Below are 27,998 nucleotides of genomic sequence, written 5' to 3' on the forward strand. Positions count from 1 at the left end.
AAGAAAAAAATGAAACTTTATTTGTTTGTATACTTACCAACACTGTAAAATTAAAACCTATGTAATTACTCACAACTAATATAGATCTGCACATAGCAAATAAATCAATTGAAAATAGTTACAAAGTTCTATCATTTTGTTCCCCCCCAAACTGCAATACACACAAAGAAAAGCTGAAAAACGAACAAACCCCCCAAAAAATATGTCTAGCCATTCTTTTTTCCCCGCTGTTGCCACCAAACGAAAAGTGGATAAAACTCAAAAAAACATTTTTTTAAACAAGCTACACCACTCTTCTGTATCTATACTAATAATAAACTGAATAAATAATTGCACATTGCACCCTATTATTGCATTAGTTGCAGTTTGTTTCAAAGTCGCAGTATACTCAGGCATATACACAAATGTAAATACAGTTTTCAAACACTGAGTAACACATGAAAATTGATGTTATTGAAGTCACACTGCCATCACTTACAAGTCAATATTCCTGCTTATTAATCAAATTCATAAAACACAACAAGATTAAATTTGTAAAATGCACACTCCGGCTGTCTAGTCATTGATTATTCACGTTTTAAGCAAACATTTCAGCATGCACTGATAACTGTTTTATAAGAGCCACAATACCCTTGAGGATATTTTTTCACCATTACAGTGTTGTGGGCAATTTTAGAAAGAATATCCTCTTAACAGGTATTAGCTAACAGTTCTAAAAAAAAACCCCCAAAAAAACCAAGTTTGCCAAAAAACAAAATTTCTTGTAATTTGACAAACATTCCCATTAGAATACAAGCTATGACAAGTGAAAACAAAAAGAAACACGAATCCCAAATGTCATTTCTATCACTACTACTTGAGTTCACATCAAAATGTAAGAATTATTGCAGAATTATCACTGACTATGCCTCCTTCAGTATATTGATACAGCATTTGGTCCATTTATGTCATCAACACACCTAAAAGTCTTAGGAATAGACACTTCTGGTAAATATGCTTATTTGTGTACTTATAGCTAGGCTAAGTTAGCAGTAAGCTTACTTAACCTAGCATGAAAAACAGAGACAACTAGATTGTCTATGGTTTCTTGTGGGATGAACTACAGGAACCACTGGTACATAAAAAAAAGAAAAGGGGATCTGAAACTTTAGCTTGGAGCCAGTTAGCTTAGCTTAGCAAAAAGATTTGACCATTTCTAATAGTATAAATAAGGTGCTGCATACAATTTAAAAGTCTTTATGTGCTTATAAGCTTCATAGACTTGTGCTAGTCAGTGTTTAGCATGCAAACATCAATTGTTCAATGTAAAAAGGCAGAAATAAGCATATTTCCCTAAAAGCTTTCCCCCAAACTGTTAAACTTCTCCTTTAAGCTCAGTGTAGGCTACTGGCAATAAAACAAACGTTCTGTGAATGCAGAAAGTTTCTGTGTTGGATGGCAGATAATGTGAGTCGACAATAACATTCAACAGCTGTTTGTTAGCGTCAACGCTGAAAAGAGCTTAGCTGAAACTCAGAAGTAAAGATGACCCAAAGCTGTCTATTATCTTTAGCGCATCTTCAGCAGAAGATGGTGGGAGAAGTTGAATTACTGAATCATACCAAATATCACCCACACCTCCCTCTCATATTAAGTACAATACAACAAAACTAACTTAGCTTAATGTTCATGATCAATGAATGAAAATTCATAAGTGCATCAACACACCATAAATAAATACATGCTGGCTTTACTAGAAAACAGCAAAGCAGGAATTGTCATCCAACCTGTCCTCTTTTTACTTTTAAAATAAAAACAATTATGTTGCTGACACAGTCGCGACAATAAAATGACATTCAAACCTAAAGCGTTAAAATCAACCGCATGACAATGAAAAGAACATGACGAGATGAACAATCGTGAAAAAGAGACTGAGTGGTCACGTCCGCCCAGGCCCCACGGGTTCCCCCCAATGAACCCCTGAACATTCCTTGGCCCAAAAAATACCATCTGGCTTCGTCCAAACGTCTAGGCCTCTGTGCCATTAAAATTCGGCTTCTTTCCCTCCAATTTCTTAGTTTTAATTTTTTAGAAACCTCTCTCAGCCTAGCAAGTTTTTTCCAAAACAAGGGAAAGAAGCCGAAAGGTTTGGACGCAACGCTTGGCTTTTAAGTCCAACTAATCCTCCCTACATCAGAGGCAGTCCAGAGTAAAGTGTTGAGTGGTCTATTGCATGAGCGCCGCGTAGTCGACTAATGTGCTAAGTCACAAGAGTCCTCATACAAAAACAAATACAGTAGAATAATAAGTTAGTAAACAATCATTTTAAATTTCAGTCAGTGTTTCAGCCACTGGTTATTCACTAATTCCCATTCATGCATCTATATACTAATATTCGGTGTTGATAGAAGGAGGCTGTGTCGGAAGGTTTTTTGTCTGGACAGGGAGTAGAACTAGACGTGAGTGGCCAAAAATGCTGAAAACAGTTTGCGGAAAAGAACAGGAAAACAAAGATATAATAATAACATCTGAAGTACACGGAACAGGCTTACTGAAATACGCGACAATACAACACTGAAAACATGCAATATAATGCAAACCTAGGAAATTAACATGAGAAGGGAGGCTCTAGGAGTGATACCATTGGCTTGAAAGGGTCATGTGATGCAGCAAAGAGTCATGGGTAGAGATTCGACAGAGATGCAAATTAGGACAAAAGCAGAACAGTCCAATTTTTTTGTCTTTTCAGAAATACATTATCAAAATTTGATAATTTGGCTACATCCCACCACGCACTCTACCGATAGCATCACTGAGCAGCTGTTATATGCAAATAACTATGTCCTACAAAAAACGTTCAGTCTTTTACTAGTACTTTTTTTTTTACTTTTAAATGATGTTCTATGACGCAGCACTGACAGAGAGAAAGCAAAAGCAAGAGATAGAGAGAAAAAGAAGAAAGAGTAACACAAGTTGTTCCTAATAAACATTCAACATGCTTCAACAGTTCTCTAAAAAATCTAAGCAACAGAGAATTTCTTTTTTGTTATCCATTTTCTTTTTTTCTTTTTTTGTTAATTTAATGTGGCTCTCTGAAACAAAAGTGAGCACCCAATCCTCCCTGAGGTGCTTTGAACCAGGGTGGGGAGGTGGTCAGGGTTTTCGGAGAGCCAGAGCCAGAGTCCGAAGGGCTTCATCAGGGTTGTCTGCAGTAGTCAGTCATTGGAAAGGGCCAAACGGAGGAGCCAGTCAGGGATCTCAGGATGTGGTCATGGAAGTTGGGTCAGTCCACATAGCCGCCACGTCTCTGAACCTAAAGGAGAATGATTGGAAATGATTTTCAGTCCAGTTCTTGTGTAATTCAGCATACCTCACCCCGTTTCCCCGTTTCCTTTCCTTAAAAATGGCTTATTGACTTCCACCCTTCAACTGAGACCATTTCTAAAGGTCCAAATGTATCGCTCAGGTCCTGTATCAGGTGTTTACTGGATTTTTTACAGTTTCTTAAGGACATGATTTTCAGATATTGTTCATCTGCTGTAGATAGTTTTTAAAATTTTTACAGATGTATTTGAAGTTCGGTAACTCAAAAGTACTATTTTATGCATTTTTATGTTTTAAAATACCATTTTATATTTATCTTTGGTATTTTTCATAGATTGAGTTATAGAAATATTTGCCTTTGTGATAGGCTGCTAGAAACAAAGAGCCTAAATATACAATTTAAAATATAAAGAAATGGGGGATGGCTCAAAACTCTTGCACATTACTATTTATTTATGATGTAATTTTAAACAGTTATGGTAGTAAAACATGTGATGTTACAAAGCAAAACATTGATGGAAAGGCAATTAAAAACAGAATAAAATAAACAAACAACACTCACTGAGAGCTCATTAAGAGAAGAAAAAAGTGCTTTTGCAAAATCTTGACAAAGTGAGAGCAGCTAATTAGGCACTAATTCAAAAGATATCATCCATGTTCACAAGGAGGAAGTTTTTCACATTTTTCTCTTTGTTTGGACTATTTTTGCAGTCAAACAGTCACTGATCTCTGACCTTGCATTGATGAGATACTGGGCCAGGCTGATGTTGGCGGGAGTCCCTGTGATGGTAATCTGGCGTTCCGATGACCCTTCCATGGCGTTAGCTATTTTGATCTGCGCCCCAGACATCTGACGGATCTCGTTGATTTTGGTTCCCTGGCGTCCGATTATGCAGCCTATTAGCTGGGAAGAAAAGAGGATGGGACATAAAAGAGACATTTGATTGATTCTCAGTGGAGCATGTGAGTACTGGCCAGTCTTTGACAGCTTTTCAACTATAACTTAGATGCTCCTTATTTAGGTCCAACAAGTCTTTTCCATTAAGGACATTCACTTTGCAAAGCTAACTGCCTTTGGCTGCACTTTGTCTATAATTGTTGCAGTTGAATTGCTGTCACATTGCATAGCTGGAAACTTCAGCAGGAAGCCATGTGAAAAGATGATAAAACAGAGCATGTCTGGGAGTTTGTGCTTTGATAACCAGTTTTACCAGTTTAATGCAGACTTTCTGTTGTTTTATTTATTCCTTTGTAGCAGTTTTGAGCATTCACCCCGATTATAGCTTTAGGGAGTGACAAAACAGCAGAAAGTGGGCCCAAATTACCCAAACTGCTGAATAAGTGTGACTGAAGAAGACAACAGTATTTCTGCAACAGCATTCACAATATTGACTTGCCTGAAGCCTGATAATGGATAACCTGATTCTCTGTCAGATTTCGTGAAAAATGTCTCATTTTAAACCACTGCTGTTTGCAAGTTTCGTTAAACCTTTTCGTCAGGAAAAAATGAAAGTGACGAATGGTGAGTGAAAGCGCATTGTTGGGTGTCTGCATATCATGACAAATGTACTCACATCATTGGGAATGGTGAGTTCATGAGTACTGGCCTGGTTACTGGCATCCAGACCTGCTGCTGAACACAGGAAGCAGACAGAAAGAGTGGAGGAAAGGGAAAGGACATAAAGTACAGTTTGGCACGTTAAGGAGGCAAACTGCGATTATCTACTATAAAATACTATGTTATCTATAAACCAGCAGCAAACGCATGTCACTGGGAATGTGGCTCAGCCCTATGCAGAGCCTATGCAATACACAAATTTGAGTTCTAACTTTTGAAGAAGAAAAATCCAAGACAACTGCAATTCTATACAATAAGGAAACTAAGGGAAAAACAAAAAACAAAAGAAGCCTCAACATCAACAAGAGCAGACCACCAGCAGGCCATGTCAATGGCAGTGAACCACAGAGACCATTAGGAGGAGAACAACGAGAAGAAGAAAGAAAGGACAGAGACAGGAAAAGAAGCGAAAGAGAAAAAAAGGAGGAAGAGAATGTGTTCGTCTCTACAGGTAAAAACGAGAGAAGGATCTTTGGTGAAGAGGGTCATTGTGTAGGTGGGTACGTACCGGGGAAGGCAGGGGTGGTCTGTCCGAGGGGGGTAAAGGGGGTTTGCTGCATAGCCAACTGGTGGAGCTTGCTCAACTGCTGAGGGGGGGAGGAGGAGGACAGCAGAGCTATGAGGTCATCGTTAAAAACGCACTCTGACACGCACACGCTCACCAGACACATACACGCACGCACAAAGGTCAGTCCGAAATGCTACAAGAGTAAAGTAAGGATCTGAGGAGAAGTAACAACACTGACAGGTGAAGGACAAAGACAGAAAGAAAAGAGAGAGACCACGAAAGAAAGACAGAAGAAGAAGAGGAGAACCTCATGAAGGACTTGGCCTGAGATTGGAGCATTTGGGAGGATTTCATAAGCCCCGCCCCTCATTGTTACTGTTGCTACACATGGAACAGTCTATGTTGAAACTGCAGTTTAGGGAATAAAATGTCACTGTGCTGTTCTGGCCTGGAATCCTGCACTTGCTAAAATAATTGCTGCAGTTCTGAAATAGACCTTTGCAGTTGTTAAACTAAACTCTTGAAACTCTGCATTTCTAGAATAGAACTCTGCAATCAATCAATCACTCTGCACAGGTTCACATTCAGAATCTGGTGACCACAGATGAGAGTTTTAGTAGCAGAAGCATTCTGGTTGCCATATGTAATGTGCTTCTTGTCTGATTTTTATTTGCCTTTTTTTTTTAAAGCAGGTGTTGTTTGAATGCAGATAAACAGTCTGTGTGGAGAGCAAAAGAGGGTATGAAATTATGAAACTAGTGACTATCACTTAAAGCCATACAAACTGAAAGTGATTTGCAGCAACTTGCTGAGCAGAAACTGCAGAATTTGAATGACATTCCACGACTTCAAGCACCTGCCAACGACACTACTGGTGACGCGAAGTGGACAGGACCTGGGATAAGCTTTTCTCAACTTCCAAGTGAGTGATTAAAGCTACAAGCAATGAGAGAGAAAAATACCTTTGAGATATGACCTGGTGGTAACAACATTAGAGGATTATCTAGGCAACTGAAGCCTTGAATGTCCACAAGCGAACAACCAACCAGCTGAGTTGGGGATCTTGTTAGGATGACTCCTGGATACCTCCTGTAATGCGTTGCCAGTAAATGGATATCTGGAATAGGCTGCATAGGTAACTGTGATCCAACTTTAGATAGTCGAGGATAGTGGATGGATGGGTGGATGTTTGCCAATGTAATCCCCTGATGTCACCTTCCCCTAATGCCTAATATCACCTTTTCATATGTCAGTCAATGATATTGTTCACGCTCACTGACTGTCAGTAAATCAATCATGCTCATGAGTTTACATTTTCTAACAGCTGTAACTTTACATTTTGAATGTTTACCACCAACTGGTCATGACAGATGGCTGCTGCTCCTTGAACCTGAATCTGCTGGAGGTTTCTTCCTTTTAAAAGGGAGCTTTTTCCTCCCACTCTCACCAAGTGCTTGCCCACAGGGGATTATCTTTAAGATAAATAACTCAAATTGGAGGTGAGTTGAACACTGAGAGTTTCAAAACCTTCTTGTATTCAAAGTCATCTTTACCATCAAAGCAGCTGTTTTAATCAATGAAAATTCCTCATTTTGGGATTCCATACAGTTTCCTTTCTACTTGCAAAAACAGCATTTTCCCTCTTCTTCGTCTTGAGCTTGTTTGAAGATGCCAACAAATGGAAAGTTTAATTAAAGTTAGTTAGTTTAATTAAAATTAAATTGTAAAAAGAAATGGAGTGGAGGTCAGGAGCCGATCTGAAGTCCATCAAGAACTTCAAGACTAATCTGATAACTTCTTCAGGCCAAGCCCCATGAGGTTTAATGCCAATCAGAGGGCACAGAGGCAAGAATAAGAAAAGTTAGAAACATAGGAAATAACATATCAGAATAAAAGCTGTATTAATATTAACAATTAATATTAATAAGGGTGGAAAGAAAGTAAGAAAATCTGGATGCAGCGAGACAGAGTTATAGAGGGTGCAAGGTTGACTGCCTCGTGGGGCACTCACATCTGGATGTGGGATGGCATACTGTCCTTGAATGGTATACGCCTGCAAACATGAGGAGAAGAGCTCACTGTTATGATCCCACAAGACACATTATTCAATAAGTTCTGAAAAGCTAAATAAACAAAAGTGGACTGAAACAAAATATAAATCAAGAAAAAAATGAACTGTCGACATTTCTACAGCTCAAGGACAACATAGACTTAAATGTTTTTTTATATCTCATGAGTCATATTACATGTAAGACATGCATTACAGATTTCCTGTCAAGTTCTCCTACAATTCATCAATCAAATCCAGTTGAACTAAATAAAAAAGGGACAAATCAGACAGCAGGAAGGTGATTGGGAGGGTGTGGAGTAAACCAGAGGAGCGACCCTGAGGGGAGTAAGGTGTCGTGTCCTATTGGACATGTGGTTTATAAGAGCCACAGAGGTCAGAACTGAGCAAAATTGAATTTTATCCCACAAGATACAAACCTGATTTTTAATATAAGAATAAAAACGGGCAGGGATAGCTCAGTAGGTAAAGTGGTCGCCCCATGATCGGAAGGTCGGCGGTTCGAATCCACTTAACGGCTACCCTGAGGTACCCCTGAGCAAGGTACCGTCCCTACACACTGCTCCCCGGGCGCCTGCTTAGTGGGCTGCCCACTGCTTCACTGAGTGAATGGGTCAAATGCAGAGAAAAAACAAGTAATTTCCCCATGGGGATCAATAAAGTATCTATTATTATTATTAAAAACACACCAAGTCTGTGGCTTCTGCTTTAGATATTTTACTGCCTTTCTCAATAGTCTGACATCAACCACTAAAATCTAAAAACAAACAAACAAATTATAGATGCTATACAGGAATGTAGTTAAAGTGATTAATCAGTTAGTCAATCCACAAGAACTTTGCCTGCAACTATTTGAATAACTGAATATTTTAATTAAAAATCTGCCTCCGGACTCCTGTTATGGGTTCCTGTATTAAGTTTTTCCACTCTTAAAGGTAATTAAAGGGAAGTATTGAATCTTTTGAGTCAAACCTGACCTGAATAACATAGAGCTGAAGCAGTTTTTTTATTCATAGACTTGTCAACCAGCAGTAATTTGCACAGCTGAATATAAATATAGCCAAGTTTCCACAAATTCAAGCTTTTTGGATGTGAATATTTATTAATTTAGATGACTCTGAAGATTTTTCCTTCACAATTTTGTCCTGTTTTATAATTGATGTAACCACCAAGCAGGGGTGCCAGTTTAACTCACAGTGTTTCTCAAGTGATTCATATACCTAAGGCTGTTGCAGAGGCACAGGTGTGAATCTGCCCCAGGCCATTTGCTGGGTGTTTTCACCATTGTCCTGTTATAGCAGAGGATAGAAAGCCTCCAACCTACTGATCAGCAAAGCTGAGGGGAACATAGCCTATAGTAAAAAATAAGCTCTAGTTAATTGGAGCTAAAGTAAAGAAAAGCAAGACCTGTGTTTGTGCGCGTGTGTCTTAATAATAATAATACTATTAACAAATATCAATATACATTTTTTTTGCTTTAAACAGACAGATTTCTAAATTATTGGTGTTTTCTTCCTTTTGTTATAGATGATCTAAAAATGTGTTTAGCACTCTACAAGTGAGCCAGACACACCTCACTTGTAGCCAAAACCTACAGCTCAAAAGCAGTTTTTGGATTACTCTAAAAACAAAAAAAACTTGCTTTCCATTAGCCGCCTCTGAGCAGAGAAGCCCCACCCTACTGTTTTTTAATGAGGAGTGGCCAATCACAAGATAGCTTGCTTGACCAATGGATTTCCATAAAAGGAAAGGAGCTGCACGTGTCTCAGTATAAGATAAACTGGGATTATTTTTAACTGTGAATCATACAAAGCTGCTCTATTAGAGTCCAAAAATAAAAAATTGTACTTTGAAATGAATAAAATATAATTAATATAAGCTGCTGCTTCATTTGTTGTCCTGCCATACTACTCCTATCCACTAGCTGCTGCCACTGAGTTTCCCTTCCCCTGCAGACCACCTTATATAGCAACACACCTTGCTCCTGTGAGCCTCCCCATTGTGGCTGGCTCTGTTGCTATGAGCTCCTTTACTCCCTATGTCTGTTTATGGCTGAAGTAGAATTACAGTAGTATATTTGTGTATTTTTACTGCTGTTGGTTCCAAACTAAGAAAAAGCTGTGTTTCCAAGAGTATCTACTCTAGAGGATTTTTCCTGTCTTGGTCACTTGGTTACTGTTTTAGGCTTTAGAGTAAAGTTTAATTTCCCCAAGCTTCATCAAGCTTAACATTTGTTTTTCCTGATTTTCTTTTAGACTTTTAAGCAGAGTATTTTCATCTAGAAGCACCAGCATCCATTTTCACTAAATAAAAGGTAAGTCACCTGATGGATCCTCTGACTCAGATGAGCTGAACGCAATTGATCTCAGTTCTGGTTCGAGTGGCTGGGGGTGATGGATGACAGTTTTAAAACAAATAAAAGCAGTGAGGGTTTCATGCTAGTTGGGATTTGGGTGGGTGAGGGGAGTGAGGAAGGGAGGAAAAGTGAGTAAAACCTGGTGCGACACTAACAGGCAGTGGCTGGTGCTGCAGTAAGAGGCTGAGGTTGGCTGTGGACGCCCCCAGTGGGTCTGCTCTTACCTGGCCACCTGAAAAAATGACAGGGGTGGAGGCAGGCTTGGGGCGGTAGGGGATGGTGGCACCTTTCGGTGGGGACTGAGGAGAGCAAAGGAGGAGAGAGTGGGGGGAAGAAGAAGAAGGGGCGGGATGTGGAGAGAGTGTTAGAACGGGAAGACAGAAAATAATAGAGAGAGAGAAAGAAAGAAGTTGCATAAAGTGAGACCAGAAGGGAGAGTGCCTTAGGGAAGACAACCTGTGGACACCCACACAAAAAGTGCTCTTCACTGTGCGTTCATGCTGACATTACATGTCCAAATCGTGGTTCAGTGCACAACTAAACTTGGATTTACCTGGAACACCACTTTCAACTGGATAATGATGACTCAACATATTGTTATTTAACTTTTGTTTTTCTTAAGTCTAGAGACTTACAGTCATGTCACAAATGTCCTAGTATCCATGGCTGGTGCCATCATGAAGGCCCAATGGAGAACTGGCTGTGCAGATAGTTCAAATTAATGGTGCAAGAAAAAGAGAGACACCTAAATACCGTGTAGCCCTTTGATCCAAAGCATTTTTTTTTCCATTTTCGACACAGAATTACAAGAAGGTAACAATACTTTTGTCAAAAACATCAAATATATGCCTCCTGCTTTGATCTTTTGGGTGAATTTTTCTTACTGATACATCAGGCTTTAACCCTGTCATGCATGAATTATGACAACCTCAATCAGGATGACACATCCGTGTCCAGTGTAGTGGTTAATGTGTAAGTACACACTGACACAAATACAAGAAAACAGTCTTTGAATAGCTGTCCACTGTAGTGACCACTGTGCGTGAAAGGGTTAATGCTATTTATGCTGTTCACAGGTAAGTCCAACACTTAATTATCTCAGCAACTATGAGACAGATTGCTGTGAAAGTTTGCACCAACATCCACCTTCATTAGAAGATGATATAAATATCACAAGTTAAAGCTTTCAGTGATCCAAACTAGCTTAAACACAATCCTGAGTTTAATCTTGGATTTAATAAACTACACTTCATGGCTATAAAAATTAAATCTGTAATTGTAATATCTTTAGGCTGACTCTAAAACTGAGGTTGGGTGGGATTTTAACACTTGACTTGTAATAAGGGGTAAATGTGAGATAGTGATCGATTGAGCTCAGCAGTGACTGCCCACTTTTTTAAGAAGTCCGGTTCCAGGAGTGAACTTTCTCTGTTAATGTTTCATAAGATCCTTACATAAAGAGTTTTAAGCCTTGATCTAAGCCATGACCACTGTAAAGCCATGCTGACCATTAGAAAATTAGATTTGGATAAAAAAAAAACCCAGGAAAATAATAATAATAAAAATAGACAGAGGTACAAGACTATGTACATAATTACTTTTTAGGGTTAGGAAACAACTTATCCCATAATGCACTAGAAATGGGATTGGCTTCCAGCCTGTCTAAATCTCCTCCTTTTCATTGTCACAGCTTTCAGAGTTTGTAAGGTTGTAGTATTGTTTTTGATGGTGCTTAGTTCTTGGCTGCAGTCACCGCAAGTTTTACACTCACTAACCAACCTGATGTTCGTAGGTTTAAACAGTGACTTTCACAAAACAGAGAAATTGCTGTTTCAGTTCAGGAAAGTGGAAGAGTATTCTTTCCCCCCAAAGTTACGACTAAACTGTGTTTTTGCTAAAACAAAGTTGATCTCATATGTCAGTACTGGCATTTCTAAAGGCCTATACAGAACAGATGGGAGAAACACCCTTCAGCTCTGTTATGAGTGTTGCTGTTGCATAGTTTGTCCACCAGAGGGCACTCCACAACTTCCCTCTTGGCAACACATGTTTGGAACACCACAAAGAGATCAACCAGCTGACGAGCAGAATCAGACCAAGCATAATAATTCATGACTTGTTGTGACAATGACGCATGGTAACTTTTGAACTATACTGTCATATTATCTCAGTAAGGATTCATAAATAACGACACATAACTTCGTAACTCTGTTTGAGTTTCATATCCGTGAAAGAAAATTTATTGTCCAATATACTGGGTTTCTACCAAATACAGTATCGGCATTGGTACTGGTATCAATATCACTACTGGTATTGGCCTTAAAAATCCTGTATTTATGGACTATAGGTGTAATGCAGAGTCATGGTTTCTAAAGGAGAGATTATCATCGTTTCACAGTGTCGCAGGTTGTAGTAAGTTGACTCACAGCATTATGGTAATAATCGAAATCCCTATGAACAATATGAATGGGAATGGGATTTTTGGAAGCTCACTGTTGAGCTCTATAAGGTTTCTTCACTGTCGGCTTTACCATACAATTCAAGTGAAGTAAACCTTTCCATTGTGACTGTGGTATTACTAGATTGCTGTGTGGTTTATTTTCTGGTTTGGAGGAAGTCTGTACTTCAGTTTTTCCTGAGTGAAATTTTAGTGTTTTATCCTCAAGTTAGCATTTATTTAAAGCTATCCATATTTAAGTCCCCGGTCTTTGTATGAACTGTAATAACCCAGCTAATTAGCATTAGTTCACAAATTGGCACTACACCCCAAATTTGAGGCTTCAGAATAGGAGTTCACAAAAACAAAGAGTTTCTTTATGATGACTGTGTACATCTTTTATGTACAGCTTATGGCCTGAACCTATTTACAGATGTGTCAGTTCGTTATCTGTAAACAAAAATCACCCAAAAGTCCACACACGAGGTCTTAAGGCTGCTGTTTTCGACCTATGGAAACCTGCTTTCCTCCCGACTGTGCAAACATTAAGTCAGTGCAGGACATTTGCACGTCTCTGGCGTCATGTACTGAGTACTTGGTGTCGCATTTGCCATCTAAAAGGCAAAGAAATGTGTCTGCAGCAGTGCAGTAATGTTAATAATCCAGACTTGCAAACATAAACAATATAAAAACATGCGGATACATTAAATGTGAAAAATTACATTTAGAAACAAATCTTTGGATACAGCAGAAACTCTAGGAGTAAATTACTTTAAAAAGTGTAGTCAAGCCTCTGAATTCTCCGTATCAAACTAATTTTCAGCTACATAACATTTCTTTCATGTCCCCTGTGTGGCCACCCCACCCCCCTCACCATACCTCGAGCAACACCACACATATCTGTTTGACACACTGGATGATGGCCTCGGGGGCCCCTGAGATTGTCACCGCTCTCTCAGTGGAGTTGGGGAGCATGTCTCCTGCCACCTGGACCTGAGCTCCTGTGGACTGGAGGCAAGAAAGAAACATTTTTTTAAAAATTAATATCATCTCATTACATGAGCCTGCATCCCTTCAAACTGAGCAGAAACCGATATGGGAGAGCAAAATGAGCTCTTGGAGCAGTGCACACCGGGTATTTTGCAAGACTGAACACTCAAATGGAAACTACATGAACCAGAAATGTGGGATTTGGGAAGCTTACATGGGAGCTATATGAGGGATAAATATAAGCATATCCTCTGGCAGTGTCATTATTTTAAAAAACATGATTGATTTTATGTTTATGGACATCGTTAGGATGAAAAATGTGCCGCCACCTCTCTCATTTCTTTGATTTTGGAGCCTCCTTTGCCGATGAGGGATCCACACTGGCTGGCTGGGACGACGAGCCTCAGGGTTACGGGGGGTTTGCTGGTGGCTGGGCTGTTGCTCATGGAGTTGATAATATCCTGCGGGCGAGGAAAGGCCACATTTTGTCAGATGCGATGACTTTCATAGTGTTTTTCTGTCTGTGAAGTGGAGGCTTTGTAATAAATCTACCTTCATGGTTCTTAACTCACCATCAGCGCTTTGAGAAAACTCTTTGCTTCGGCACAAAATGACCTTTAAAAAGCTAGAATGATGTTTACTTTTTGGCAATAACATCTCTTCATACTTTTAAGTTGCTGCTTTTATTAATATTGTTCTAATAAACAGGGTTAAAGCCTCTGTATTTCAGTATGATGCTACTTTAAAATTGACCATTTTATCTGTTGGCTATAATTATAATATTTTCCACCTAATCTATTTTATAAGGTACTGTACAGCCAGTGTACAGCAGTAGAAACTGACCAAAGCAGTATTATTAATATGATCCTATTTAATAATGAAGCACTAACAGAAGGTATCCTGTTGAGATGACAGTGCAAAAAGGCAAATTTGGCTGCCAGAGCCGTAAGAGAGTTTACTTAAATAAATCAGTGCCACTGAAGCATAAAATCCTGATACACTGTCCAAAAATCCTATTTCAAGAAATATAATTAAGTCTAGTTATTGCAAGAGAAAGCTCGTCCTTTGCATTTAGCTAAAATTAACTCCAAGTTGTTTATCAAGTAAAGGAAACTGAAAAAGAGTTTATCATAGAACCATGTAAATGTATGATTGCCACACATGGAAGTCTCGATTGTTTTATTTCTGCCGTCATGATCTCGTGTATTACCCCGGTTTATTATGTAATAGCATAATTAACATGCACCATTATGCCCTTGTGGCAGAGACAGCTGTGGTTGCTGTCACAGGCTGGGTCTCCGACCCAGCACTCTGAGTTTTCTTTGTATTTTTTGATATGTTATTAGTTTGTGTCATTTCCTATTTGCCTTTAGTTTAAGCAGTTATTGTTCCTGGGTTTTCTATGTTTTGGGGTTTTCTATTTATTTCATCACGTATTAGGTCTGTTAAGTTGTGTTGTCATTTCCTGTTTTATTCTGACAATGTCATGTGTTCTTTGTTCATTGTATTTAGCTTTCCTCTCCTGGTCCTGTCATTAGGTTTATGTCTGTCAGCTGTTTTCCCCCATGTGTCGCCACTTCCCCTGATCACCTCATGTCTGTATTTAAGCCTTTTGTTTTCTTCATGCCATTGTCAGTTCGTCTGTTTATCTCACCAGAGTTACAGTCATAGTCATAGTCTTAGCCTGTTTATTTTCCACCTCAATCATAGTTATAGTTTTTGGTCTTAGTACCTTTAGTGTTTTGTTTCTTAGTGTTTTGCCAGCTTAGTGTTTTGTTTCTTAGTGTTTTGCCTGTTTGCTTTGGTCTCTTGGTTCATTTCCTGTTGTCATCGCAATAAAGGTTCACTTTTCTGTTAATCATTACTATTCCTCGTCATCATCTGCTTTTGGGTCCTGTTTCCGCACACATCGGCGCACCCCGCCGTGACAGATGCAGGATTTTTACAAGTTTAATGGGCAAATGCATGTCCAAATCATGTGCATATGACTTCTTTTGAGGAGAAAAAAAGGTGAAAGGGTGAAGGTAGGGGCTTTTAATGATACAGTGGTCCCTTGTTTATTGCGGGAGTTACGTTCCAAAAATAACCTGCGATAGGTGAAATCCGCGAAGTCGCCAACTTTATTTCTTACAATTATTATAGACGTTTTAAGGCTGTAAAACCCCTCACTACAAGCTTTATACACTTTTCTCAGACAGGCATGAACATTTTCACACTTTTCTCTTTTGTTTACACACTCTCAAAGTTCAAACCTTCGTAGAAAAATAAGTCCAGTATTATAGAATGAAACCAAAGCACCCGTGGCTTCCTTTGACGGTGCAAAACGTTTCGTCGACATTGTTGTGTTTGTTGTGTTTGTTGGGGAGAAAACTTACAAACATACAGTACAGCACTTCAGAGTCACACTGCTAGCGATAGAAGATTTATGTAAATTTGACAAGCCGAACGCATTCTGTACTGTACAGGAGACACTGCACAATGGTCTACAGCCAATCAGGACGCAGAACACAATGTGCCGTAAAAAAACAAAAACAAAAACAAAACATGGAAAATTGCACAAAAAAATCCACGAAACAGCAAGACCACGAAAAGTGAACCGGGTTATAGCGAGGGACCACTGTACCAGACTTCAAGTGTTTTGGCATTGAGAAGTCAAATTTCTGCAACTTTGAAAAGTTCTATGAAGATCTGCTGCTGGGATATGCGATTGTTGTTTTGCATATTCTTGCTGAAATAAGCAACAACGTCGGTGAAAAACACTTTGTCTGGCTGGCAGCGTTGCTCTAAAACCTGTGTGCTTTGTTTAGCATTAATGGGGCCTTCACAGATGTGCTGCATGCTAATACCACGTCCGCTGGCAGCAGTTTCAAGCCTCACCTGGCTGGAGCCTTTCTGTGTGGAGTAGATGATCTTCCTGTGCCTACATGTATTTCCCACAAGCTAGCTGTGAACAAAGTTCTGCATAATAGTGCTTTGAGTAAAGCCCTGTATAAATGCATATAAATTGCATTGTTGCAGGCACAACACTCAGTTAGCATCACAGATTCTGGCTTTTAAACTTATCATTGATAACAATACAGATCTTCTTATCTAGAGAGCGTGACATCCATGATTCCTAAAAAATAAAAAATAAAAAGCTTCTCAGTTTGCCAATTTAATATGCAGTCCGTGAAATATTTTCACTTAAATAGAGCATTTAAATGATTAACATTCTGTAGTCCCTGTTCACCTATAGTACACAGAGCAAACACAACATTTATTTTAATGGGGGTTGTAAAAGTACAAAGTACAGTGATTACTACCACTTGTCATTAAAGGAGGAAAAGATAAATATTTCAGAAATCTGTCAAAAACGCGTTTAAAACTAAACGTATCATTATTGAGCAAAGACTGTAATATTTTTTTTAAAAATGTGCTTTGCCTTTTTTCACCTTTTTTTGTAAATGGACTCCATTCATGGATAATTGATTAAGAGTGATGAAAATTCTTATTTTTAGCATTAAAACTATAATTTAAATTAAAGAGCCTGCACATGCTGGTGAATTAACCCTTACAGGGACATAAACCTTACATGGGGTGGGGTTCTAATAATTTGGTAAGCGTTGCATGTGCGTACCTTCACACTTACTATACAGTGAATTCAGGCATAATCGATAACACCTTGACTACACTAATATGTGAGTGTAGCTGAGTTGCAGAGTTAAAGCTGCACTTGTGTGCAGCGCCTGAATAATAAGTGGTTGAGTCTATCTATTGTATTATGGAGACACTTGGCTCGGTCGGGCTGAAAGTATGCTGATATGGCACCCAAATCAAAACACAGCACTGGCCCATTTTCAGAGGGTGTTGCAAGGTTAGATCAGCACATTTCTGTCCTACATATCAGGGCCAAAGCTGCTTTGTATTCCACCTGGAAATGAGTCAGTGCAGGTGCTAAAGCCGGCCTGTGGTGCTGGATTCTCTCATAAGTACGGTCGCACTCAGATGCACATAAAGCCTTTACGCCATTACTTTACATACAGTTGTAAGATTCTTGAATGCAACCACTAAGATGTTAAAGTAAAAATGTTGCTACATTTGCTAATTTTTCTTTTAAAATGTGCCATTTTAAAAAAATCTTATAGAGGAAAATGGTTCAAATTTGATTTGAAATCAGTGCTTAAATAATACCAAGTTTATTGTTGTTTTAAAAACAGATTCTTTGTGGTGTAAAATAATGAACGGTACCTCTTCAAACTTGTAGGCTATCATGGCAAAGGCCTTGAAAATGGCATCTGTTGGCCCGGTGATGGTGACTATCCGTTCAGGGCAGTTCCCCTCTGAGATGTTGATACGGGCGCCGCTCTTTAGAGCGAAAGAGAGAGCAAAAAAGCATTAAATACGTGATTATAGGACAAAAATAATTAACAAGAGTTTGAGAAAAATTCTTCTTACGTCTTCACGCATTTTCTTGACTGTCTCTCCTTTCTGAAAGCAAAGGGGAGAAAGAGCAGTGAGATGTTTTGTGCATTTCCCACCGGCGTTATCATGCTTTACATGCTCTGCTTGTTGTGCTTGTGATAAATACCTTTCCTATGATGCTTCCAACCTCCTGCAGAAACAACAGAAAGAAATGTTAGATGCCATGGGCTCCTTGAAATTAGTCTTTGTTTTCTTTGCTCTTTTTACAGATAATTGGAAGCAGAAGCAGAACAAGAAAAGACAAGTTTGAATTCGTGTGTTTGTACCTTGCCGTGCATCAGCAGCCTGATGGTGAGGGTCACATTCAGTCCACCTTCTGATTGGACCTTAATGGGCTCCATGTTGGGATTGGATGTGAAGGAAGGGGCGTGCTCACGTGACAGAGGAAGTCGAGGGCCAATGCGAGTGTGATGGTAGAGTCAGCCAACCGGTCACCTGCCAGGTAAAAGAAACGCAGACATGCAAAAATGCTTGATGCTTTCATTTTAATTTATTCTGCTTCAGTTAGTGTAGGGCAGCCATTCCCTAATTTAAATTTGACCTATCAGAGCACTTTCTACAACCCACACTGTAAAAGAAACAGAAAATGCCAGTAAATTCTACTTTTTTGTGTTAAAATTTGATGTGTGTTTAAAAAGTACGTAAAATCTGTAAAAATGTATTTTTTATTTGTATTTATTTATTTAAACGGGGCAATTCATGTTTAACGTGGTTTTAATACTGATGTGCTGCACGTAGAGTTTATAGCTGTAAACATGTATCCTTTGTTGGGCTCTTACATCCACAGTGAACAAACAAGATTTACAGCAGTCAGTTATTTAAAACCACAATACTCCGCAAATACAAACTGTGGTTGATACACTACATTATTCTAATATTTGTAAGATGGAAATGATGTTTTTTTAGTTGTGGAGGTAACTTTTATCCAGCCTTTGACCTTTACTGTGAAAAATTTAACATCTGTAATGAATTTGATATGTGAAATTCCTTTAAATTAAACATTACATTGTACTATATTTTTGTACTTATCATCCTTTTACGATCCTCTGAGGAGTTTTAACTCTTTCTGTGCCAATAACAGGTCAGAGAAATTAAAAATAATCCTCAGAATTATATATCTCTATCTATCTATCTATCTATCTATCTATCTATCTATCTATCTATCTATCTATCTATCTATATATATATATATATATATATATATATATATATATATATATATATATATATATATATATATATATATATATATATAATAAGAAACTAAATATGTAGTAATAATATAACGAAACGACATGGCTTAGTTTTTGTGGTTTTACACTTTTTTAAAAATATTAACTCATAATTTAAAACAAGCCTAACTGCGGTGCCTTCTTGGCCCACTGGGGGCCGCTGTCGGACAGAGATTCAGTGCAGCACTTTTTTTTTTTTTTTAATGGATCCAAACCATGCAAGTCTAAAGCTGTAAACATTTGCAGTCTTTGCCTTATGCTTTTATAAAAATGTAGGCCTGCATGAGAGCAGGGACCCAGCTCATTATGCAGACTGTGTAAAATCACCTGGAAATGTACATTTAAAAATACTACAAACATGGTTACATTCAGTATTTTTCTTGACTGTGTGCCTAATTTGTTCTTACTAAATTTGGGAATGTCGTAAAAGAAAAAGAAAGATGTAATTTAACAAAATGGATGTGAACTGCAGTTTATAGCAACCATCACTCAAACAGCAGCAAAACAAAACTGGATTTGTTGTTGACTATTTTTAGCTGTGGATTAATCCACTCTCAGTCTCTGTGGGACTGAGTGAAAATAAACAACAGTGTATTTGCTCATAATAATGAAGAAACAGGTCAGTGCAACGGTGTGGCTCAATCCTGTGTTTTTAATAGTCTTAGAAGTGTTATAGGAAGATTATCAGGGTTTTAATGTCGCTGCTTTGTCTTTTTTTTTTTTAAGAAAAACTGGATTTTGCAACTTTTTTGTGCAGGTTTTGTGACACATACCTCAACTGTATTTAAAAATGACCAGTAACCACTGCACACACAGAAGCAAAGATGGGAGAAGGGGTTAAATAATAGAGGAGCATCTTGTTATTCTCCCCTTAGGTATTAAATATATCGGTAATACCACAAATATTATAGAAGACATGGAAGTGGATGGATAAGTGGTCTCCTGATCCAATGCAATAAAAGCAGTTGAAATGTAGGTCAGCATATGTCTCCGCAGTCACGAGATGAGCCATCAAACGGCGAGCGCCATATTTATTTTTATCAAGCCCATTTCAGCCAGATCGCCTCTAATTCTGCCTGACAAGTGATGTAATGACTCAGGGAGGACTCGCAGTGATGAGAGCACGCACAAGATGGCGCTATGTACCTGAACGTGGCTCTGCAGGATTTCTTTCTTCTTTTTTTTTCTTCTTTTTTTAAAATCCACAACTGGAAACTGTGCCTGCTAATAAATAAATCAGGAATATCTTGACGGGGAGAATTGTCTGATATAACAAGATTTAAATGATGATAATCCAATTTTTTTTCCAGAAGGGAAAGCCATTTTTGTGAGCCTGAATTATTAGGAAATCTATTAAAATAAATCAGAGGAATAGAAGTGTTACGCACTGCAGATGGAGAGAGAAAAAAAGGGGGGGGGAGAAGAGAGATGTCCCTTTTTTCAGATCAAATTCAGAGACAGGAAGTACAAGACGAGTTAACCTTCCCAAGTACGCTTTAGAAACCTCTGCTTTAGTCAGTATGAATATTTATTCTGGTGATTGACAATGCAGTCAAGAAAAAGACAGAAATATGGATGGGAGAGATCCTGAAGTGGCTGACCTTGAATACAGAGACAGTTAATGTCACAGTCTGCCAATCACAGTCATTATTGCTGTGTTTTATCTCTCTCTCTCTCTCTCTCATTTGTAGCTGTGAATCATTCAAATGAGTGTTGCTTGAAATGGTGACCCGACCAGCTGTGCCTGCTGGTGAGATGTTTGTCGAGGCCTTCAGTCGACCGAGTCGCAGTTGTTACGTGGCAAAAAAATCTGCTTTTATGATGCCTCGCATTTCAGATGAGGCGGCTTTATTCGGTGCTCTGAGCTAAAGGACGGTATGTGACTCCCTTTTTAAAAATGTATGTAAAAATGTGCAAGATTTGTGTAGTTTCTTCAGGGTTTTAGCTGTTAGAGGTTGTACATTTTTCCTTTTTGGCATCACTTTATGTGGAAGATGTTATGTTGAAAAGTTTTTGTCTTTTTGTTGGCTGTGAATATGTGAAATAAAAGTCCAAGTGAGGGAGTCAGGGTGCTAGAGATTAGAGAGGTACAAAAACCAGAAGATTTTTTAGGTGATTTTCATATAAAAATTGACAAAAGCAGGAAATATTCACATTAAAGAAATGAATTAACTCCAAACCCTAAACCTTAACAACATGAAGTGCAGAACATGGCTTCACGTCTCTCATTTTGTTTGACCAGCAGTCCAGAAACTGAAATATACTGAGTTTATGATAATAAAATTAACCAAAGTATCATTTCATTTAGCATTTCATGCCTGTAAAAGCATTTATTTATTCCATTATTTATTTATTTTTTACTGTCTTAAACTGAAATTTCAAGCTTGGACCTAAGACTCATGGTTTGTGCTGGGGAAAAGAAACATGCCATGAACTGTGACCCCACAGGGTTTAATAATTGAATATATCAAAATTGATTAGTAGACTAAATGCCTCATCTTTCTTTTTGTAATGTACAGTTCTTATATCCTCTAACCTAGACAGACATATGTTGAAAATAATGCTTTTTTGTGAAACGGTAGCCGTAGATTCATCCTTTAATCTACGCTGGGATGCTGGTCGGAGGCCAGAGGAGGGTCGAGAGATAAGGACGGGGATTCTGCTGCCAGCTGTCTCTCCAATCTCCCAGAGGAGACCAGATTACATAAAAAGCTTTAATCCGGGTTTAAGACCCAAGCCAGCGGTGCAGGTCCTCTCCAGGGGCTTGGAGAGAGAGAGAAGGGAATAAAAAAAAGCAAAAACATTTAAGATTGACAACGGGATTGAAGATGAGCGAGGGAAGATCCTCATCCCTTTCTAAACTTCACATCAGGGGCAGGAAGGTGCTTAAAGAAGGGTCTTTGCTGGGAAGATTGATCTTTCAGATTAAATATCATTTTACATCCTTTCTTCTTTTTTAAATATTTCGGACAATACAGCTCCCCTCCCAGCAACAAAAAAACCCCCTCCTCGATGGAGGAGCCTCCTTCCCTGTGATTAAGACCGTGAAACCTCTCTGTAGATTTAGGTCAACAAAAATCGAGGCTGCCTGAACCTCAGAGTCGAATGGGGTCACAGCGCTAAGAGCTGCATTTCAGTAGTGGCTTTCTCAGACTGTATTCTACTCATGTTTCCTGTATAATAATAGAATTGGGTCAAGGCCTTGTGAATCATTGGTGCCAATGGGCAAAAACCTTGCAGCTTTTTAAAAAAAAAATTCCAAGCCTGATAAAAACTCTAATTTAAAGATATCCTGATAAAAGCTAAAGAAGGATTGGTCTCTGATAGGAGTCCCTCCTCCTGTGTCCATCATTTCTGCTGTTGCACTGATTTACATACTTTTATTTTTTATATATAATTCTGTTCTCCTTGTCTCCGTTGCTCAGGCAGGAAGTTGGAGAAGGGGAATGCAGAGAGGGAATTTTTCATGACATCTGATGGGGAAAGTGGGTCATGCTCGGTGTTGCAGCACTGCTAGCCTCCTCCTCTATGGCGGCTATTGAATTAATCACGCTTTACGCTCGGCTGGACAACGCAGTGCACAAAAATGCCCCCCACACACACACCTCCGCAAACACACTCTTCCCAACTCCCCTCTCCTCCCATCATCTCACGCTGCGACTGCTCGGCACTCGCCGCAGAAAAGGCTCGAGAGCTGCTCTAGAAGAACTCGAACTCCTCCTCTTTTATCTCCCGCCAACAATGAGGAGACGCTGTTGTTGTGCAGAGCCGGTGTTGTGTGAATGATGGAAAAACACTCGCAGAAGTGAAGTTAAGGGGCTCTTTTTGAAAATTGTTTTAGTAAGGAGGGAAGCTAACTAACATTAACTGTATTATCTATTCTTAATTGGAAATTATTTGGCAGAGGTGGTTGCAGATCAAAGTGGACTTGGTGTGAGGGGTCAGAATATCAGATTTCTGCATAAAATGTTCAGCTTTAGGCCATTTTTTATAGATTAAAGATGCAATGTGAAACTTTATCTGGCCAGGAAACTAATGTAGTGCCTCACATACTGATTTAAAATGTAGGTTATTGAATTCAGAAGCTGTCGGTGCTTTGCATTTCAAGGGCTACATTATGGATGAAGTCACTCTCTGCGACTTTCTCTCATTCCACCCTCGGCCTCGACTGTGAGCTGTTTTTATTTTGCGGGGCTAAACTGACAGTGCAAACCGTCACCGAGACATCCGCCATAATGTGAAAGTCGAAGACAAAGAGGATAATTAATCAAACTCCTCCCTGTGGAATAGAAAAACAAGGCACTAACTGCTGCTGTTTCGTGTCACGAGAATAACAGAGGAGCAGAAAAAGAAAAAATCATTAAATGGGCGGCCGGTAGTCTAATCTAGGCCAAAGCCTCTGTCATCTGTTCCATCCTAATCCACATATCTACAGATATGTCATTATGACGTTTCGACATCAAACAGAGCCTGAGCCAAAGCTGCACGGCCGAGGTTTGTGAAATTGAATCTGCAGCTTGAGACGGCAAGATTTTTACTGATTAGGTGGCAAGTTTCAAGCGAGTTGTGTGCAGTCTTCTGTCATTAAAAAGTGTTCATGGGATAGTTAATTAATTACCTTTAATATAATAATGCAAATATCTGGACATCTTTGTTCTGATTACCATCCAATTTCTTGTTTTGTGTTCATTTATGAGGTCTCCCCGAACTCTTTGGACAGCTGCACTCCCAACACTCCCAGCACTCCCATCTCTGCAACAGGTCTGATAAAGGTTAATTAATAGGGCCCGTTATTTTTACTGTACTTGTTGTAAACAGTGGCATCAGCACAGACCTGTCACCAGCTGCAGCGTTATTTTCATTGTTAGGTGTTGCCACAAATTCAAATTTTTATTTTTAACCAACATATTTTTACTATTGAATTTTACCATTTACAAAAGCTGCCGTAAAAAAGATAATGCACTTTTACAGTCTGCTGTCACTCTCGCTCTTGCCAAGGGCAACAACAACATATGCAATTGGTCCTTTAGTCGCCAGTCCTAGTTTCTCAAGCACTTGGTGGGTGGAGCTTATGTGGGTCGACCACCATATTGATAACCAAGAGAATATGACTAAAGCAGATTCTCTTTCCATTAAAATTTAGGGGTATTTTTTTTTAGTATTTTATGTCATAAAAATTAAACTGCATTTGGCTCTAAGAAATTTTGACAAGATTTGTTTAAAATTTTCTGACTTCTGTTAGCTCCACCTCCAGCACCAACCATGCTAACGTTGAGCCTGCAGCCCCATTCGTATCGTATTTGATGCATGAGTCTTTGAGACCTCTACATCAGTGTGATCTTTTCTTCCTTCTGAAAAAACAAAATTAATTTCACAACAATGCCAAACTGAACAAATATGATGCAAATTAAAATGTACATATGCTATTTAATGTTTATTGTATTAATTCATTTATATTTAATTTTTCAGAAGGTTCAGTAAACACTTGCGTTTCAGTTATGGGGTTAATTAATGCAGTGGTGCAGTATTTAATGATGCTGCAAACACCTTGACAGATGTGTGCAGGTGCATGTCAAGCAACCAAGAGAAAACGTGTATCCGTAATGTTGCCAATATGTTTGCCCAAAACCGGGTTGTTGGGCAGAGGGTGACCTCATTGATCCATATGTTTCCTGTGGATCCGCTCAAATCACTGTTTGGCAATTCTCTTCTACATTTACACCCACAAATCTCTTCTCAGTTGCAGTTTGTGATAGTTGAAGTAACAGGAAAATGGTGGTGTATAATTGCTAGCTGCTGTCAGAAATAGTAACTGTAGCAAGATCAAGTAGAAGAAATGGAGAAGAGTTGCTCTAAGTCCTGAGGTTTTCGCCCTGCGTTTCCTGGTATATGAGCAGCTCTCGTCTCGTCTGGCACAGGCTTTTGTTGTACGCGGCTGAGTGGGGGGGCGTCCGCCCAGTTAGCCTTCCTGTACGCCACTATGACAGTGCTCTCAAGAGCTGTCAGCCCACATCAGCAGCCCAGCATCCTGATACCTCAGCCCAAATCACAATCAAAACTCTGGCCACCACATCTTCACCGCGACCAGTCAAATCAGAGAACAAATTGAGCGAGGAAGACGTGAAGACCAAGTATCGCCAAGTGGCTTTAAAAATACCTCACCGCCTACTCTGCGTTCCCTTAAAATAGCCCAAGTGTCCTGGGGTGGATGGGGAGGGCGAGGAGTAAGCTTTACAATGCAGGCGCACCATGTTGTGATGTGAATGCGGTGCTAAGAGCCCAGCGTTAAGTCGGCCATTTTAGATTTGCCACAATTTGTAATGTGAGATCACTGCTTGTCACAAAGTCATGGCTTCCATACGTGGGGGCTTTCGCCGAGTGGTCGAGCAGAACGGCTTGAAATCGCATCCTCATCCAGGTCCTCATCCTCTTTTCTTTTTCGGCCTCTGTCACCTCCCAACAGAAAATTTCTGAGTGTATCAGACCTTATTAATCTGAGTGCCAAACAGAAGCTTTTCACCCAAACAAAGGAGTTATTCATCGCCGGTTTCCAAGTGCAACACAGAGAGCCGCTTCTGAAGTAATGGCAAATGACATTTTTGGTCTATGACTAGCTGCAAATAAGGCCATCAGCAGTGCTAATATCTATGTGACGATAATTGGAATAATGATCTTTTGTTGGGGGGTCGCACGGGGACTGATGTATCAATTCCACTGAGCATCATTTCTACTATAAATTCGGGCGGTCCGGCTTCATCGTTAGCAGAATTTAAGCAGGTTTTCTTCCACTTACTATTGTTTTCGTGCTCACTGCTAATTCTCGAAACAATAAAATCGCTCATGCTTGAATCTAAACCAAGACAACGAACACCTAAACAATGTGAATCAAGAGATGCCTGAAAGCAAAATCGACTGACCATAAAATTCCCCAGGGAGAACCAAAATATTTCCTCCCGCATGGGTCATCTTATTGGCACTCACTGAGGCTAACTTACAAAAAACGTAAACTTGAAAGCATCAAATTAGGTAACAATAGGTCGATAAGTTGCACCATGTCACAGCTCATTATGTGCGTAATGATTTAATCCTGGCTGTGGGTAAGTTATGAAGTTAATTAATTATTGATGGCGATACCCAACTCGGCGAGGAGCGGCATTTTTTAAAGTTTCAACTGTTTAATGTGCCTGGAAGTCAAGCAATCAACTCAAGTATGTATTTAACTAAAGTAGAGAACAAATCATTTTTATAAGAATGCAAATTAATCATTATTATTATTGTAAAGGAAAAGGCTCACTCTGGAGCTTTAACAAGTTTTTCCTGAATAGAAGCAACAAGAAGAGGGTTTACCTTTATGCAGTGCAGGAGACAGTCGCTGACGACCACTTTCGGCGTTGGACGATTAAAAATTGCAAAGGGAAAATTATTTTTTTTGCCTTTTGCTCTGCCCAGAACAAACTCTTACACCCTATTGGTCCTTGCCGACAGGTCACATGAGCAACCAGAGGAACACGTGACGGACCTCGAAATTATATGATGAAACAAAACCGACTCCCCCGATGAGCTCAGTTTGCGTTTCTGCGCCGCTGTTTGCCGCACTGTTTGGTGTCAATTGTAAATAGGCCGTATGATGAGGCATAATCTGGGTGACCATCACCCACCACCCCATCAACCCCCAACACCCCCCCCCCCCCTCTTTCCGTCAGCTGCAACAAAATAGGGACGTGCCCAGTGAGGCACACGGGCATCACCGGGGCATGTCTGGGGATGAGGCTGGTCTGAATCAGAACTGTAGCCTCCGGGGTGTTCATCTGTGCCAGGGGAGGGTCGAGCACCCACCAACCCCCCAAATCTCTGAAATCCACAAAGCCGGCGTCCTTGTCGTTGCCGATAACAATCGACACATGAATAACCCAGCTACATGTTCAAATAATCCCAACCTCAGATTAAAACAATGCTGCGGCACTGCTGCCAAAGTGCTTGTTTATGAGGGACTCAGCTCAGGACAGTTGAGGAACTTTGTCGGGGCTTGACGCAACCAGACACCTCAAAGCGATCGAGGGCAAAGCAAAATGCACCCGTGCCAAACTGTGCACGGCAGCGTGGCGGACCGACAGACTTCGTGGACTTGCGCATCCTCTGCTTTTTAATCTGCTTCTGTGAGTGTGTGTGTGCTGAATTACAGAGCTTTTGGATGGAGGCATCCCGTCCAGATTTTCAAATCCAGCACAAATCCAGCCCTCATGTCAGATGGACAGTTGTGCAGAGCTTAATCTGACATTATTAGGGTGGGACGGCAGCAGCGGCAGAACATTTAAGGGAGCTGCCAGGAGAAAGCAAAACAGTGGGGTTATACTGTCTGGATTAGGGGCAAGTGCAGACAATGAAGAACATGATTCACCTCTTTGTCTGTGTTTTTTATTTGACACCGAAGCGCTCCATTGGAAAAACTGATTATGTATCAAATTACAAAAAGCGGGTTTTTGTGATGAGGCTTTTAATTTTTCTTCCTATAGACCACTAAATGGTAAACATGCCTACCCACCTACCCACCCGACTGTAAAATGGCCCATGGGATAAACTACAAATAGAGCATTAAATTTGCTCCACATTGAATCATACGAGGCAAAGAAGGAGAAAGAGTGTGGGGTAAAATGGAGCACCACGTCAGAGGAAATCTGCTCATTATTTGACACCCCCCCCCCCCCCCAAAAAATGTCTTGGCTCATCTTCAAAACTCCAAAAAGATCCAAGAGTAGTGGTAACCATCAAAAAAAGCTAGTTTATGTAACACCCTTGTATAATTAAGTCTAATCTTTGCTGGTTCTAAGTACGACAGTCCTTTGAGAATCTGTGGAATGTTTTGAGATGGAGTGTTAATGGCCACAAGGACCAAAAGGTCAAAGGTTAAACTGCTTACCGGTTAAGATGTAGGGATGCTCCTGATCAGGGCAGAGCAGGTTGGGTGCAGTCTGGGAGTTTAGGACCAAGATGGCAGATTTTGGGCACACTGAGAGTTGGGACAGCT

At 39.7% G+C, this 27,998-nt stretch overlaps 1 protein-coding gene across 6 annotated transcripts; it reads right to left on the reverse strand.

Moving 5' to 3' along the window:
• Positions 1–27,992, reverse strand: LOC113016282 (poly(rC)-binding protein 3-like). Of its 6 annotated transcripts, none has more exons than XM_026158991.1 (13): positions 27,891–27,992; positions 18,008–18,176; positions 17,848–17,871; positions 17,715–17,747; positions 17,508–17,624; positions 13,610–13,741; positions 13,170–13,298; positions 10,009–10,152; positions 7,441–7,482; positions 5,430–5,508; positions 4,878–4,936; positions 4,038–4,207; positions 1–3,292 (listed from the first exon to the last, which is right to left on the reverse strand). In XM_026158991.1, exons 2-13 carry the CDS (start codon positions 18,080–18,082, stop codon positions 3,238–3,240), a joined length of 1,059 nt encoding a protein of 352 aa, XP_026014776.1. In that variant the 5' UTR covers positions 18,083–18,176; positions 27,891–27,992; the 3' UTR covers positions 1–3,237. The 6 variants fall into 6 exon arrangements, with proteins under 6 accessions (XP_026014776.1, XP_026014777.1, XP_026014774.1 ...); XM_026158992.1 differs by lacking the exon at positions 27,891–27,992 and adding an exon at positions 26,321–26,544 and having other exon boundaries at positions 5,430–5,505; XM_026158989.1 differs by lacking the exon at positions 27,891–27,992 and adding an exon at positions 26,321–26,544.
• Positions 27,993–27,998: the final 6 nt, after the last annotated feature.

Source organism: Astatotilapia calliptera, chromosome 23 (genome assembly GCF_900246225.1).
Source record: "Astatotilapia calliptera chromosome 23, fAstCal1.2, whole genome shotgun sequence".
In the NCBI taxonomy this organism is placed as follows: Eukaryota; Metazoa; Chordata; class Actinopteri; order Cichliformes; family Cichlidae; genus Astatotilapia; species Astatotilapia calliptera.